Raw genomic sequence first — 17,341 nt, forward strand, 5'->3', positions numbered from 1 at the left:
GGTCTTCTCCCTGCCATCTCCCTGCCACACTCAGTCTGCTTTACTCTCCCTGAAGGGAGGACACTTTCCATAGACTGATTCTCTTAGCCTCCCTTCTCATCTCATTTCTGAGTTTGACTGATCAGAGACACCAATAGGAAATTGGAAAGTGGGAGAGGGAAAGGTTTGGGACATTTTTTCTCTATGCCTTCCTTATTCCAGCATCACTTCTTGGCCATAGCTGTGTCCCCTGTACATACATTTTCACCACTCTCTGAGAACATTATTCCTCCCCTTGATCCTTCTACCTGGAAGTGTGATGGGCTTCCTGTTGGATACCACATCTTAACTTGTTTGATATTTTAACTCTGCCTTCCCTTCTGAAAGGAGTCCAGCATCCATGTCTCTACCTCTGAAACACCTGTTGTGAATTCTGTGTCTTGCTGGGGCTCTGACTGTTAAAACCCAACACTGGAGGAAGAAACAGCAGACACTCTCCTGGTAAGGCAGACACCTAGCTAAGCTTGTTCTTCAATTGAACTCTGGGCTGAGGCATTTGGAGTGGCCACTGCCTTGCTGTGCAACTTTGGCCTGTTCCTTACCTCTCTCTGGGCTTAAGTGGCTTCATCTATCCAAGAAGGACTGAATTTTATGATCTTATATCATCATCCTGAAGGACATACATATTGTGTGTTCTTAAGTGCCAAATTTGTACTATGGTTTAGGGGTACAGTTATCCTTTTTCTGACTCAGGGCCTCCTTTATGGGGCTGGAACAATATCTGTAAAGGTGACTCACAAATAAAGGACTCAAAGCATCATGAGCCTGGCATAAGTTCAAGTTTTCCTGAGGGTCCACACTGAAGGGGAGTGTGGAAGTATCTTATAAGAAGCACATGCCAGCTGAGCCTTGGTTTTATTATCTGGGAAATAGGTGTAAAGAGTGATCTCCTCATTGTATCACCACTCTGGGAGGCAAAGGCCCTGTGTTCAGTTTGCAATACTGAAAAAAAAAAAAAGTCCTTGAAACATACAGAGTGCATGTAGGAAAAGGCAGTTGTTATTATGGCAATGATTATCCCAGGAATTGCTCTCTATTTGCTCCTCCAAGGAACCAAAGTGAGATGTTATGTCTGGTTTCTTTGAAACACTCTACCAGATTTCTCTTCAGTCAAGTTGTTTTGGGAGACGTCTGCTTGGCTCTCCCCTCAGTTGTTCATTACTTTTGAGATTGTTGTTTCCTCCCTATGGCACTCAGCCAGGCCTGAGTTTTGCTGGCTGCCGGGTGTAGCTGGGAACTGGCAGGATGCCTAGGTCTAAAGTATAAGAGAACCTCAAGGCAGCTGGAGTTTGGGCAGACTTCAGGCACTGCAACTCCAGCCATGGCACTCACTTTCCTCTCCTTGAGCCTCTCCCACCTGATCCTGTGGCCTTCTGGAGTCATCTTGGTCATAGGCATCCTGAAGCTTCTTTGTTTGCTGCTACGGAGGCACAAGTTGGCCAGGGCCATGGACAACTTCCCAGGGCCCCCCACTCATTGGCTGTTTGGGCATGCCGACCAGGTATGTGGGGAAGGGTGGAGAAAGGAAATGGCCTTCTTTCCTTCAGAGAATCAGGCCTAATCCTTTCCTGGCTGTGGAGGGATACCATCACCTCGGGCAGCAGCCCATGACCTGGGAGCCATGACTCCTATCAGCTGTCTCTCTGGGACTGCTTCCTCATTCCTGTCTTTAGCTGGTGCAGTGCGCACCTCAAAGTTGGTGCCCAAACAGGTCAGACTTCTCCCCACCATTCTGAGGCCCAGAGTTCAGACAAGGCTGTACCAAAGGCTCAGGGACCACACAGGGGCGAACCCAAAGCCCTGATAGTCCCATAGAAGTAGGGAATTACATTTAGTGTCAAAAGCATCCTCTTTCCTCTCTGTAGTGTAAATTTCCATTTCTCAGGTTGAAAATGAAAGTGATGTCAGAGATAAATGCTGCCACACAGATCTCCCAGAGTGTCCAAGAGGCTGCTATCCCCGAAGGGCAAGTTTTCTTTGCCATACTCCTGGGTGGCTCAGGAGCCATGGCATTTTCCTGGGCTCAGATCCTGTCTTGTCTTCCTATTAGTACAACTTAGTAGGGACCATTTTAACACCCACCCTCAGGAATGTCTCCTGTCCTGGAGACCTAGATCAGTAGTTTCTGACACAGGGCAAGGAACTGGAACCAACTGGGAGAAATAGATTCCTGGGCCTCCAACACCTGAAAATTCTAATTCATTAGCAATGTCCTAGAAGCCTGAGTTAAAAAACCTCCCCACATGTTTTACTCTAAAGCCAAGTTTGGGAACCCAGGTATAGATGCCAGCAACTAAGTCTCAGGAAGAGGCATGGTTCCTGCTCCTTCCTCCTGAATCCACTTTTCTCATTCTTTGCTGGGGGAATTGCCTCTTTTCTGTGGTTGACATGGGACATGGGACTGAACTCTAGGCTTAGTCTTACTCCAAGGGATAATTCTTTGGGGGTAGTGTAGTCATCTACATGCATCCTGGGGAATAGAAAAAAAACCAAGTGAGTTGGGGAGAGAATCATACCTTGCCTAGGCTCTCAAGGAGCTCACTGTCTGGGTGGGATGTGGGTGTGGGTGGGGACATACATTAGAGCCTTCCCTGTCCCCAGCCTGGGTGAAGTGGATTCAGAATTCCATATTAGCTCCATTATTTTCATCTCAACACTTGTCCACTTTCTGTACCTGTCTGCAACCTTTGGACAATGGATTTCTGGCTTGATTCATCCCTGTGCCCTCAGGATCCAGTGTAAAGCCTGACACAGATCACCCATTGCCAAAACAAGCACTGAGGAATGCTGGAGAGTAAGGAGGGGTATCCGCAGAGGAGAAAGTATGACAGAAGATCAATGGAGAGGTCAGGAGTTTTGGGAGAGTCTTTGTTCAGTTTGGAAGGAGGGGCACAGGAAGGTTGAAGTCTGACCCTAATGAGAATGAGGAGCATTTGGGAGACTTTCAGTCCCTTCTTTACCCACTCCACTTCTACCTGCATATCAGAGTTGGTTCTGTTCTCAGCCAGTGGGCTTCCCTAGGGCAGGGATCTTGGTCTCCCCACAATTCCATGCTGGAGTACACTGCCCTCTGCCTCCAGGGGACCCTGCACCTTTACTTTGGAACTGTGGGGAGGGACTAAAACACAGCCCCACCTTAGCCTCTTGGCCTCAAAGCAACTATCTCAAGTGCCTTTGCTTAGCACCAGGAAGGCGTGCAAAGATGAGAAGGGTGGCTGCTCTTAAGCACCAGAAAAGTTGCCTAGGGAACCATGGCAAGCACAACATCGCCACATTCTTCCAGGGCTTGGCACTTGTCCTTTTGGTAGTGTTCACACCTGAACCTGAGAAATGGGGTGGGAAGAGAGGGATTAGTATTCTTCACATAAATATGAGGGGATTGGGGCTTAAAGGGGACAAAGGATTGACCTAAATATTGTTTTAGTAATTGAATCAAGGCTGGGCCCAAGATGCCTGCATTTTTATTTAGGACATGATCAGGTCATAACAAGTGACTATAAATTTTATTCCTAAGCCCAGTGAGGATGGGAATCAGAAGGGAAGGAAGAAGATTGGTGGGTAAAGGTCCCCAGGGTGTAGAAGAGCTGTTCACCAGGATTAAATTTTCCCTTCTTGGTCTTCAATTAGGCTGGAAACCCTGGCAGTACCAACCTTCATCCTACTCCACTTGCAGAATGTGTCCCCTTGTGGCAAGGGCATGTCCTATTCTTGTAGTGTTCTTCTCATTCCACTCTGGGGCCCAAGGAGAACTGTGCACATACAAAGTGCTCATTGTTGGCCTAAGGTCGGGGCACGCAAATTTCTTTCTCCATATATCTCTCAATTCCACCCCTCATTTCTCTCTGATTGTGTATGAAAGGGAAACAGCATTTCCCAGCCCCAGGAAAGGTGATTCCCCCGAGATCCCTGAGACTTCATCCATAACCTCACCCATTGCTGGAATAGTCTTTTGATCTTGTATTGGATAGTAAGGACTCTGGATAATTTTATTTAGCAAACATCAATAGGTTATTCTCCCCTCTCTGGGCTTCCATTTCTTTATTGATAAAATGGAGATGCAGTAATCTTCATTACTTTGCTAGTTTAGAATTATAATAATCAATAGGCAAGGTGCTGGATACATAGATGTCAAATGGTAAACCATTGTGGAGAAATTCTTGATGAACAACACCATGAGACATTTGGTTGCTTTGTCCTTTTTTCTTCCTCATATCAACCTAGTCTCTGAGATCAGCCTGGTCTTTGGTCTTTTGTTTTCCCAATTAATTAAAATTGCCTGATAAACAAGTCCATGTTTGGCCTTGTGCTGAGACCAGAGGTTGAAGAAAGAAGACAAACTGAGTGCCCTAGAGGAACTGGATCTGACAGAGATGGGTAGCACAAGTATTTTGGGTTCCAGACAAAGGAGTCTTCAGCCTGGCAATCAGGGAAGATCCAGGGAGGTGATGCGGAGATGAGCCCCATCAGGCTGGAAAGCAGCAGCCTGTGTAAGTGCAGCTCAAAGACAGAAGAGCCTACCCAGGTACCAGCACAGAGCCTGGAAAGAGTGCTATTTGTTTAAGACTTTAATTTGACTTTTGAGGCATTATTTATGCATGTGCCACTTGCTCAACGCCTTTGGAATGGTAAGAGTTAGGACAGAATGGATAGGATGAGTGTGGAGGCAGGTTAGGGATTTCATGTCGATCTTTGTGATCATGCCAAAAGGCTTTGATTTATTCTGAGGGCAATTATTAAAGGAACCCTTCAATGTCTGGGTGTGGGAGGCTTGGGCACTCAATTGCAGAGCTTCACAGTGGGATATTCTTCTTGGAAGCTGCAACATCTGGTTCTCTTAGTCTGCTTTGCTGATGTCGAAGTAAAAGTCACTTGGTGGGCCTGAAGCAAGGAGGGCCGGCCTCCACAGGTCTCTCCTTTGGCAGTGCTATAACCTTGGAGTAAACCACATCCTATACTGCTGCTAGTATTGAGATGAATGATGGTGCGGTTCCTAAGGACAAGAGGAAGGCAGATTTGGTGGGAAAACATGATGTGTGTAAACACATGTGTATGCACTTATGTTTCACTTATGTCTGAGGGGCCTGTAGGATGTCACCCATTGATGTCTGGAGGGGCTGGTTGATGATGCTTCTGGACATTGGGAGGAAGTTAAGGTGGGGTGAGCTGTCTAGTGAGGAACCACTGGCAGGTAGGTTGCAAAGAAAGACATAGGAGAAGATGAAGCCTCCAGGTACAAGTTACAGGATGGGAAAAGGCCAAGAGTAGGACTTGGGGGAGTATCATACTGGAGGATGGCGTGCTGAGAGGAGTATCAGGAGAAGGGAAGGTGATCTGGGGGAGAGCAAAAAAGGGAGGGTCATTTATGGCACAGCAGCTGGCAGTCCTCAGAATGCAACAAAAGGAGGTCACTGGGTACTTCAGCAGAAGTGGACGAGGAAGTGGGGGCTGAAGAGCGAAGAATCCCTTTGAGAAATTAGATTTATTTTCTTTCTTTTTCTTTCTATTTTTTCGTTTTGTTTTTGGAGAGAGGGTCTTTCTATGCAGTTCAGGATGGCCTTGGACTCAAGGCAGTCCTTGTGCCTCAGCCTCCCAAGTGCTAGGACCACAGGTGTGCACCATCATGCATGACTGAGAATGTAGGTTTTAAAGGGAGGAGGAAAATAGAGCAACAGCTGAAATAGGAGGAAGCACGACCAAGGGAAACACACCCTCCCCACATCTGTGCCATTTTTTTAGTTGGCAAAGACTTGAGCATGTTTTAAATGTGGGTGGGAAGGATTCAGGAAAGAGGTGGACACTGTGATAATGCAGGGGGATGGATCATGGGAGGAAGGAGGACTGTAAGGGTGTTGGACTTGCATGGTTCCCCAGACCTCGTCTTCTGGAACACGAGGATAGGTAGAAAGGCTGGGTGTATGTTTTTCAGGTTTGGGGTCTGACTTTTAGGGCTCCTATTGATGGCTGCTATTTTCTCTGTGAAAAAGAGCAAGACTCTGGGGAGCAAGAGTGAGAGCAAGGGGTTGGCATGACAGTAGTTGTGAAAAGGGAAATGTTTTTGAGGAACAATTGTGGCCAGTGCTACCAATCTTTCTAGAAGCTGCTTCTGCCAATCTTTGCTCAAATGACACTGCAGGGAGGTCTTCCCTGATCTACCTGACCTCCATCCATAGTAGCAGCCCTGCCCTCTAGTCTGCTTTATTTTTCTTCCTGGTTATCATTACCTGAAATGGTGTTATTAGTGTGTTTGATTCTTGTTTGTTTCCTTTCTACTCTCTTGCTACATATGTATGTATGTATGTATGTATGCATGTATGTATTTATGTACTGCTGATTAAACTCAGGACCCTGAGCTTGTGAGGCAGGTGCCACTGAGCTAAATCCCTGGCCCCTCACTTACTTTATGTTTGCAGGATAGCAGGTCTTGTTTACCATGGTTTCCCAAGGAGCTAGCAATGTCTGGCATAGAGACAGTGCTCATTGCCCATGCACTGGGTGAGTAAATAAATCCTCTGGCAGCCTAACTCATGACAGCAAGGTTATTCACACAAGTTGAGGACCAATGACTACATCTCTGTGGACTCAAGAATTTCTTGGGCTCCTTGCCTCCCTGTCCTGCATTAAATATACTCCTGCTCTTTGGCTCCAAGTAGGTCACTCCAGAGCCTGCAGTTTACCATTGAATACTGAAGAGAGGAGAAGCAAGGGATCCAGAACACAAGCTTCAGAACTGAAAGCCCTGGCATGATGCCAGTTATGTAATTTAAAGGAAGGCCCATCATTATGGCTTGTATCTTGATGTCCCCCCAAAGTCTTGTGTTGTCATAGGTGGGGCTTTTCAGAGATGGCCGGATCTGCAGTGTGATGCTGAGATTCAGTGTGTGGTGCTGGGATCAAGCGTGTGTAATTACTAAGTGAGACCACTAATTGGCTTAGTAAATTCTGGGAATAGATAATGCAAAGGCCCACCCTGGGTATGATTGCTACCTATAGCCTAGATAGAATATAAGGGACAGAAAGAGGGCTGCTGTGATTTGTTATTACTTGCTGCTTGCTGCTTTTGCTCTTTTCATGCCATGAATTGCTTTTTTTCCTCTGTGATGCCCCTCTGCCATGCCATGCTACCTTGGAGCCAGCCAACTGTGAACTGATCCCTCTACATACTGTGAGATAAATACACCTTTCCTTTCTTAACTTTGTGTTAAATATTTTTCTGAGCAGTGAGAAAGGTGACTAAGACACCTGTCATCACTTCTTAGCCAAAACGTGGTGGCTAGAGAGTCACAGTGACCCGTATTGATCTCACTCAAAGTCTTTTGCTCCTTCTAGCTCCAGCTAGAGGTTCTTTCTGCAACTTGTGTATTCACATTTGTTCATATGTACATTTGTCTCTGAAAGGAGAATGGAGGATGAAGTCACCTTCTTGTCACCAGAGCAGGCTAGAGCCACTTCTCTGGTTCTTGAGGCATTAATGCCTTAGAAGTCTGTTCTGTCTCTGTTCAACCCCATATCTGAATTAATGATGAGTTGGTGTAAATTGAGATTTAATGGTTATTTCAGAGATGATGCTTCCTTTTGCTTTTGGTTGATTCTTCTTGGTAGGTCCTTTTAGCTCTTTAGTTTTATTTAAAATCTTGACACTAATGTTACCTCAAGCACGTACTGAACTTTATTTTTATTTATTTTATTTACTTATTTTTTATTAAAGATTGCAAAGATACATGATAACAAGCAATGAAGATACTAAATAAAAATTTCAAATATACATATATATGACAGCAAAAAAGGATATGAAATAAATAAGAATTTATGTAACAGACTAATCAAAATACATTAGTTTGATATGATCTTCAAACATTGTCTTATTTCTCATTTTCTTATATTTTTGAAATAATGTAATTATAAATAAAACAAAGTTACATATTATAGTTGAGAAATTATCCTCAAAATTTTATGATTTATAAACTCCTTGATTTAATTAATTGATAAATATCATATACTTGTTGATTGTACCACTTACATTTTCTAACAAAACTTCCCACAGAAAAAAATATACTTATATTTGAAATCCAAAAGCAACTAAAAAATTCACATTTTTAAGACCAGATTTTTCTGTTTCTATTTTATTATATCCCATACTTATTTTTATTATATTTTTATAAGCATAATGATAGAATTTAACACCAATACATATGTAATATTCTTCCCAAACGAATGACTATGAAGTCAAGCATGTAATTTAAAGAAATCATAAGATTGCCAGAGAAACTATCAATAGGCCAGATGTGCTCAATCCTACCACATTCATGCCCATGTTTCTCACTTAATAGTGCACACATGTATGTAAAAACATATCCCCCACACATATACACAATGCATATTTTCTACAATACAATATATACTTAGGTATAATAAAACAGTGCAGTGATGTGTGGAATGTTGGTGATTTGTATAATTTGTGAAAAAACAAATATCATCTTTGAAGGAGTTGGAGAATTTGTAATATGTATCAGATACTAAATGATATTAATGAGTAAGTATAGTTATAATAAAATTTACTTAAAAATTAATATTCATCATAAGTAGAAAATAAGTACAAAGATATATTGATAACATAACAACATTTATCTTAACAAATTTCCAACCAAACAAGCTCTAGTACAAAAAAGGAAGTTTGTAGAAAGCAGAGATGAAAGAGGAAAACGACAGATGGGTCTTAATACTTTTCATACTACTCATATATACACATTTCATAAATTCTCAAATAAAAAAGCAAAGAAAATGAGAACCAAAATAACTCATCAATTTGGTAGACCAACATATAGAGACAAAAATTAATGTATTGATAAATTTTAAAAATATGATATGTAAAGCCTGAGATTTAGCTCAATAGTGCTGCACCTGCCTAGCCAGAACAATGTGCTGAGTTTAAATTATTTGTTATCTCTTCCTCTTGAATTGTTCCCTTCACAAGGATGTAGTGAGCTTCTTTGTCTCTTTCATTCAGTTTAAGTTTGAAACTTACTTCGTCTGTGAATAAGATTGCTAGCCCTGCTTTTTTTTTGGGGGGGGCTCCTGTTACATGAAGAAGTTTTCTGTCCTTTCACTTTCAGTCTATGGGCTTCTTTTTACACTAGACATGTCTTGTATACAGCATATTATTGGATCTTGCTTCTTAATCCATTCTGCTGGTCTATTTCTCTTGATTGGTGAATTGAGGCCGTTAATATTGATGGTTATAACCGATATGTACTAACTTATTATTGTCATGTGTTTTTTTTTTCACCTTCTCCTTTTAGTTTCTTGGCTTGCCTATTTGATTTTCTCTGTTGGGCCTCATTGTGTTGTTACCTTCATTGTCTTTTTCTAGAATATTGTTTTGAATTCATTGTAGTGCTGGTTCGGTATTCATAAAGCTTCTCAGGTGTTCTTTATCCTGGAAATATCTTATTTCCCCATCCATTTTAAAAGAAAGTTTTGCAGGATACATTAATCTAGGTTGGAGGTTGTTTTCTTTTAGTACTTGAAATATCTCATTCCAGGCTCTCCTTGCTCTAAGGGTTTGTGTTGAAAAGTCTGCTGTGATTCTGATGGGCTTTCCTTTGCATGTGATTTGTTTCTTTTCTCTTACTTCTTGTAGCATTTTGTTCTTCTGTTGGGTTTCTGGGATCTTGATTATTATATGTCTAGGTGTAGATTTTTTTTTTATCATGGCTAGTTGGAGTCCTATATGCTTCACTTATCTGTATATCAAATTCTTCCCTTTCATTTGGGAAGTTTTCTATAATTAATTCTGTGAACAGCTTTTTTAAGTCATTTACATTTTCTCCTACTACTTCTTGAATTCCTATCAATCTTATGATATTATTCTTAGTATCCTCTAAGAGTTGTTGTATCAATTTCTCATGATCTCCTACTGTTTTCAAGAGACCACTCTTTTCATAGTCACTGACTGCAATTTTATCTTCTATATCTGAGTTTCTATCTTCGGACTCTTTTATTCTTTTGTGAACACTCTCAATGGAGTTTTTAATCTCCTGGATATCTGTTTGGATCTGTCCTATGGATTCCATTTCTTTCTTGTATTGGGCATTTATTGTTTCCAATTCTTTGTTATGCTGGGCATTCATGGCTTCTATCATGGTCCTGAGCTCATCTATTTTCCTCTCAGTTTCCATTCTAGAGTCACAAATTATAACTTTCATTTTGCTTGTCATCTCTATGATTATCTGGGAAATTACTTCAGTTTTATATTTCTCTAGAGCCCGAGTGATCAGTTTTGTTACTTCCTTTGCTTTGAGTTCAGGGTGTCCTGATGATTCAGACTTTTCATCCTCATTTGCCCCACTATTTGACATTGGTGAACTAGAAATCTGTCCCTGTATCTTGTTTAAGCGTTTTCTCATTTTTACTATTGTTGTTGGGTTATCCTTAGTTTTTAACCTTTAGATTATTATTTAAATCTTCCTGATATAGTTGGGCTGCAGCCCTTGGGTCTCTAATGACTCATAGACATTCTCATTTTCATCATACTGAAGGAAACAGCTCATTGAATCAATCACAATCCTTTATCCTAATTGATACAATCAGCACCACAATATAATGAAGCACAAATTGAAAATTGACCACTTATGGTAGTCATCAATCTATCACCTTCAAACCATGTAAATGTAATTAAGATCAAGAAGTAATCCAAAATATGCTTACAGTAAATAAACTTTTCAATAAGGATATTTACCATTTACAATGGGGGCTTAAAACAAAGTTAAGAAAAGAGAAGTAGATAAGTATAGATAAGTATAAGAATTAGAGAAGGTTTCATATGAAGCCAAAAGACGTAGAATGACCAGACAATCCTCAGGAAATTGTTAAATTCAAAAAGAACAAACAAAATAGAAATATAGTAACCCTTGACTGACGTAGAATAACATAAGAAAAGAACATAAAGAAAAGAGAAAAAATAATAAAAGAAGAAATCTGAATTAGGACAAGAGCAGAAACAAAGAGATGAGGGATACTATAGTGGAGTAAGAGACTGAGTTAGAGAAGGAAAACAAAACAACAACAAAAAAAGAATTTGCAGAGTAGGATGAAAAAAAGAAAGAAAAATGAGTTTAAAGGGCCTCTTTCAGTCTATATCACTGCTGTCATAATATACAATATGTGCTGCCATTTGCAGAGCTGAGTCCCCTGACCTCAGCTAGCTGGTGGCAGAACCTCACAAGCAGACTGAGCTATGGCTGCAAGCCCCGACCTCCTAAAGGGCTGAACTCCACTCAGTTCTACTATAAGTTTCCCCCACAACTTCTTTAAAGATGTTCAAAGTTGAAAGTGCCGGAAAATACTCTTTATGACAACCTCTGCCTCTACAGAGTAGGTCCAAAGACTGATACAATCAGGAGGTTTAAAAGCGTGAGGGGGAAGTTGGGGCGGTTCAGGGGTGCCTGTGCAGCTACCTTTCTAGCGCTGAAGATGGAGGCAGCGGTGCCAGCAGGGGAGGGCCAGGCCGAGAAGACCCTCTGGTGCTGAAGATGGCGGAATGCCAAGCACATGCTGAACTTTGACGATCTTGTGTGTGGTAAGGAGTACTCATAATCAGAAGATAACTGAAACTAAGGCAGCCAGAGGCACCTCAGGATGTCTATTCTGGAAGAAAGCAGAACCATGCAGATTCCTGCAGGACTTCCCTGGACAGTGGGAACCTAAGTGACTTGGAAAGATCTAGGGAGGTGGATTTCAGTCCAGTGACTAAGAAGTCATGTTAAGAATTTGGAGAGTTCACTGTCAAAAGTCTTTTAGATTTAATAACCAATTTCAGTAGAGTAGCTGAGTACAAGGTCAACACCAAAATCAATAGATTTCTTGGACACGAACAACAGACTCACTGAGAGAGGAAGTGGAGAAACGACTCCTTTCACAATAGAATCCAATAAAACAAAATACTTAGGAATCAACCTAATGAAAGAAATCAAAGACCTCTACTCTGAAAACTACAGGACTCTGAAAAAAGAGATTGAAGTGGATAACAGAAAATGGAAAGACATCCCTTGCTCCTGGGTAGGAAGAACCAATATTGTGAAAATGTCCATCCTTCCCAAACTGCTATATAGATTCAATGCAATCCCAAGTGAAATTTCAACGGCATACTTCACAGACCTTGATAAAACAGTACAAAAATTAATTTGGAACCTGAAAAGACCTAGAGTAACAAAAGCAATTCTAGGCAACAACGATGAGGTAGGAGGCATCACAAACCCCAACTTGAAACTATACTACAAAGCTACGGTGATAAAACAGTATGGTACTGGCAAAGAAATAGACCCAAGGATCAGTGTAACCAATTAGAGGATGCAGAAACAACTCCAGACATACTCAGCAACCTCATCTTTGACAAAGAAGCCAAACACCTTCACTGGAGGAAAGAAAGCCTCCATGGCTATCTAAATAGTGTTAGAAAAACTGGATTTCAACTAACTTGCTGAAGACTAAAACTAGATCTATATCTCTCTCCATGTACTGAACTAAAATAAAAATGGATCAAAGATCTAAATAGTAAGACAGATACTAAACCAGTTGGAAGAGAGTTTAGGTAGAACTCTTGAAGACATTGGTGAAGGAAAAGACTGCATTAACAAAATCTCCACTGCATGTGAACTAGGACAAAGACTCAACAAGTGGGATCTTTTTTTGTTAAAAAACTTCTTCACAGCAAGAAAAACCACCAACAACATGAATAGACAAGCCACAATGTGGGAAAACACTTTTACTAGCCATTCCTCAGAAAATCTACTATCTAGAATATATAAAGAACTTAAAAAAATCAGACCTCCCAAATTTAAAGACCCAGTCCAAAAAGGGGCATCTGAAATGAACAGACATGTCTCAGACAAAGTAATAGAAATAGCAAATAAACATGTGAACAAATGTTCAGTATCACTGGTCATTCCAGAGATGCAAATGAAAACAATGTTGAGATTTCATCTCACACCAGGAAGAATGGCTGCTATCAAGAAATCAACCAACAACAAATGCTAGGCAGGGTTGTGGGGAGAAAGGAACCCTTCTCTACTGTTGGTGGGAGTGCTGACTGGTGCAACCACTGTGGAAATCAGTGTGGAGATGCCTCAAAAAAGCAGGATTAGAGACCTATTTGACCCAGATATTCCCCTGCTGAATATCTTCCCAAAAGAATAAAAAAGTCATACTTCAGCAATATATGTATATCATGTTCATAGAGGCACAGTTTATAGTAGCTGAAACTTGGAAACAGCCCAATTGCCCATCAGCTGGAGACTGGATAAAGAAAATGTGGGTACTTTCATTAAATGGAGTACTATTCAGCTATACAGAAGAAGAAACTAGATACCTTTATAGCTAAATGGATGCACATTCAGGCCATACTATTAAGTGAAATAAATGGGACACACGTGTACATACCAAGTAGTTTCTCTGGTGTGAGAAACTGAAAATTTAAATGAGGACCAAACTGTAAAACAGATAATGTAAAATAGGAAGAAAGGTCCAGAGGGGAAGGGGAAGTGGAAGGAATAGGGTAAAGCAAAGAAGGGAGAGGAATACATACAAGAAAGGGGAAAAAATGGAAACAAAGTTTTTGTAAATAGGGAGGGGTGGTGGGGTTGAAGGGAGGGCAGGGGAATGGGGAAAAAAATAAGAACCAAGATATATGATGTAAAGGTACAAACTCCCAATAGTGAATGTAAACATATTGTGTACATAAAATGTACCAATAAAATACATGAGGAAAAAAAAAGAATTTGTAGAGTTCAAAGGGGGCTGTTTTGAAAAGGAGTAACTTTCCTACTGCTAGAGCTGTCTGAATGTGGGAGGCAGCAATTTTCATATGGTAGAAGCACTGGGCCAGCTAACAGCTGGTATACGAATCTGAGATCAATATGACTCTAGGGACTCCAATATATGGAGGAAGAGGAATTCCCTATTCTCTGTCCTCTGCAACCATTTGTTTTTCTAAATGCAAACAGATGGGGTTTTTTGTTGTTGTTGTTGTCATTCTTAAGTAGCAATGAGTAGCTTGTTCCTTGGACACTGGCCAACTGAGGTTTGGGTCACTGGCCCACAGGTACTAAGGAGGAACCTCAGTCAGGATTCCTGGTCATCCCTGACTCATCTGGGATAGTCCCCTTTGGTCTTGGGGTTGTACTATGTTCACCTATGAAAAGAGCTCACGACTTGACTGGGTGATATTTTTTTTTCTCATTCAATTTATTGGTACTTTTAGGTATACAGTACAGTTACAGTCATCATTGGGATCTTGTACCTTTACATGGCAGGTCTTGGTTCTCATTTTTCCCACATAACCCTGCCCTCCCTTCACCCCCTTCTCCCTTCCCTATTTACAAATACTTTATTTCCATAGTTTTGTTTTCTCAGATTTTTTTCTTTACCCTTATTTCCTTTCCCCTACCCTTTCCACTTTCCCTACACCTTTAGCCCTTTTCTTCCTATTTCACATTGTCAATTATACCATTGGGATCTTCTTTACAATTATAGTTTTTCACACTAGAGAAACTTCAGTATTTACATGTGTGACTTACTTATTTCACTTGAGTATAACCTCAAATTGCATCCATTTTCCTATGAATGACTCTAATATCTCATTTTTAAGGCTGAGTAGTATTCCATTTTATAGAAAAACTACATCTTCTTTATCCAGTCTCCAACTGATGGGCAATTGGGCTGTTTCCAAGTTTTAGCTATTCCAAACTGTGTCACTATACACATGGGTGTGCATATATCACTGTGGTATGATTCTTTTAATTCTTTTGGAAAGACCCAGCAGAGGGATGGCTGGGTCAAATGGAAGCTCTAATCCTAATTCTTTGAGGCATCTCCATATTGATTTCCATAGTGGTTGCACCAGTCTGCACTCCCACCAAGGGAGAAGGGTTCTTTTCTCCCCACAGTCCCACCAGCATTTGTTATTGGTTGATTTCTTGATAGCAGCCATTCTTTCTGGTATTGATATCTTTTTCTGATTTGATTCTTGGAGCAAATCTTAGCCTTCTGAGGAGCAGAGGAGAGGAGCGCCATGTGATTGCTCCTTCAATTCCTCCTATTATTTATTCCTGGCCAAATCAACAAAGAGCGCGAATGAGAGGATGAGGGGGTGCAGCTGGAAAGCTGAGTTCAGTGAATGATCTTTACAACCTGTGTCTCCCCAGCTTCTTTCCTTCTGGAGAAAAACAAGCTGGCCTAGACCTCCTAGTAAGTGTTCCAGAACGGGGCATGTGAGGATGAGTCTGACACATCCTGCTGTGTAGCCCAGCAGATCTGGCCTGCAGCCAGAAGACATCACTAAGAAGGAAGCCATCGTGGCCCTTTTGGAGGGGCTGCAGCTGCAGTGTAGTCAATGAATGCTGAGAGCTATTCTCATTCTCCCTAGGTTTCTGGGGCAGCAAGAGACACATAGGAGAAAGTGGGACACGTAGCAGAAAGATAGACACAGGAAGGCCATGGAAACTTGGAAATGTCCAAGGTCAGGGTTAATGTGAAGCCAGGATCTCTGTGATAGGGAGGCTGCAGAAGGGCACAGTATGGCTGATAAAGAGGGAAGTGGGACTTGGATGAGTGAGATGAATCATAGGTTCTTTCCAAGTTCAAGATCCTAGAGTCTTGCTTTTCTGTGATTTAAGCCATTGTCTGCCAGGCTAAGTGAGGCTCCTTGGACCTGGGAGACAGGGGGAGAAAGGGAGTGACCGTGGTGATCAGACAGCTGGTAAGAAAAACCCAGAAGGCAGATAGAAAAATATGAGAGACATAGGGGCAGGGAATATGGCCAGGGATATCATCTAAAAAGGAGGCAGTGATCTTAGAGGTTTGTCTTTAACTGTGAGTGGAGATGATTTTTATCCCTGTGTGCTCTTTCTAACATTGTGTGCTCAGGGTGATGAAAAAAATCTTACAACCACTTTGGGTTGAACTCTGAATTTGGAGGGAGGAATCTATTTATGCGGAGAGTATACCAAACTGGGGAAAGATGACCTGCCAGAAATGGCACAGTTAGTAGATGTGCTACAAGGTTTCAGGTACTGGAATCTGCTTTCAGAAGATAGGAAAAGAAGCAGGTTCTGCAGAGCAAGCTTGGGCCAAGTAAAAGTAAGAAAAGAAGTACACTCTACTAGCATCAAGGTGGGATGTCATGCAAAATAAGGACACAGTGGCAAAAACTCAATGTGGACTGTCCTTTTTGAGTCACCCACTCCTCAGGCTGACATTGGGTCTAGGCCTTCTGATCAAAGTCCTCATGAGATGTTCTTGTGAGCAGTCCACGAGCAGGGCTTTGGGAATTATTCTGCACTTCAGTCCTGGGATCTTGTTAGGCCTCCTCTCTCAGCCATGCCCTTCCTTGCTGTCTCAGCTGGAGACCAAAGAAGGCCCAACCCCCAGAGCACTTGGGGTTGGTGGTTTGGGGGCAGATAAGGATCCCTGGACATAAAGCAGGGGATGTGGGGCTGGAGAGGTCACCATGCCAGAGATGTTCAGGAGAGGGAGGTTCAGGAGGAAGGAGGAAGGGAGACCCTAGAGCCTATCGAGGCCGCCTCCTCCTTTCTATGTCCAGGGACCTGGACCTGGTTGGTGACACTGAGTTCCTGAGGGGTCCTGACTTTCTGTCATTTCAGATCCAGCAGACAGGGAGCCTGGACAAGGTGGTGTCCTGGGCCCACCAGTTCCCCTATGCCTCACCACTCTGGATGGGACCATTTCTTGGTTTCTTGAACATCTATGAGCCTGACTATGCCAAAGCTGTGTACAGCAGAGGGGGTGAGATATCTCCAGGAGAGGGTGGGGCTTCCTGAGAGGAGGTCAGGGCTTGTGTCCTAAGTCTAGGAAGAGGATGGTCAAGGGCACCACCCCATTCATCTGCAAGCCACCTCTGGAAATCCCCCTGTCCCTTCATGTGTCCTTTTTGACCCACTTCTCCTTCCTCTGTAGACCCTAAGGCTGTAGATGTGTATGACTTCTTCCTCCAGTGGATTGGTGAGTGAGCAACTTCCGGTCCCTCCCCTTCCCTTCCTCTCTCTTTCCTTCCTTTCCCTTTCCATCTAGGTGCTGGTTGACCAGAATTCTAGCCTGCTCAGCCACACTCCATTGGTCAGTGATGGGAGGTGGAGAGTGCTTAGTTCCCGCTGCTAGGCTGGAGCAGGAGTACCTGGACACACGAGCCTTCCCTCTCCCATCCCTTCTCAGGGAAAGGCCTGCTCGTTCTTGAGGGGACCAAGTGGTTCCAGCATCGCAAGCTTCTCACACCTGGCTTCCAGCTTCCATT

The 17,341-nt window shown here is 42.3% G+C and overlaps 1 protein-coding gene across 1 annotated transcript in view; it reads left to right on the forward strand.

The window, feature by feature from the left end:
* The first annotated feature begins 1,302 nt into the window (after positions 1 to 1,302).
* Positions 1,303 to 17,341, forward strand: part of LOC104852514 (cytochrome P450 4B1) — a 20,806-nt gene continuing 4,767 nt past the window's right edge. Inside the window, exons 1-4 of the mRNA XM_010610251.2 lie at positions 1,303 to 1,540; positions 16,695 to 16,836; positions 17,008 to 17,052; positions 17,263 to 17,332. Coding sequence (XP_010608553.1) covers positions 1,361 to 1,540; positions 16,695 to 16,836; positions 17,008 to 17,052; positions 17,263 to 17,332 — 437 coding nt within the window. The 5' untranslated portion in view covers positions 1,303 to 1,360. The remainder of the gene's footprint in view (positions 1,541 to 16,694; positions 16,837 to 17,007; positions 17,053 to 17,262; positions 17,333 to 17,341) is intronic.

Source organism: Fukomys damarensis, unplaced genomic scaffold (genome assembly GCF_012274545.1).
Source record: "Fukomys damarensis isolate Sample0158 unplaced genomic scaffold, DMR_v1.0_HiC HiC_scaffold_23, whole genome shotgun sequence".
Lineage (NCBI taxonomy): Eukaryota > Metazoa > Chordata > Mammalia > Rodentia > Bathyergidae > Fukomys > Fukomys damarensis.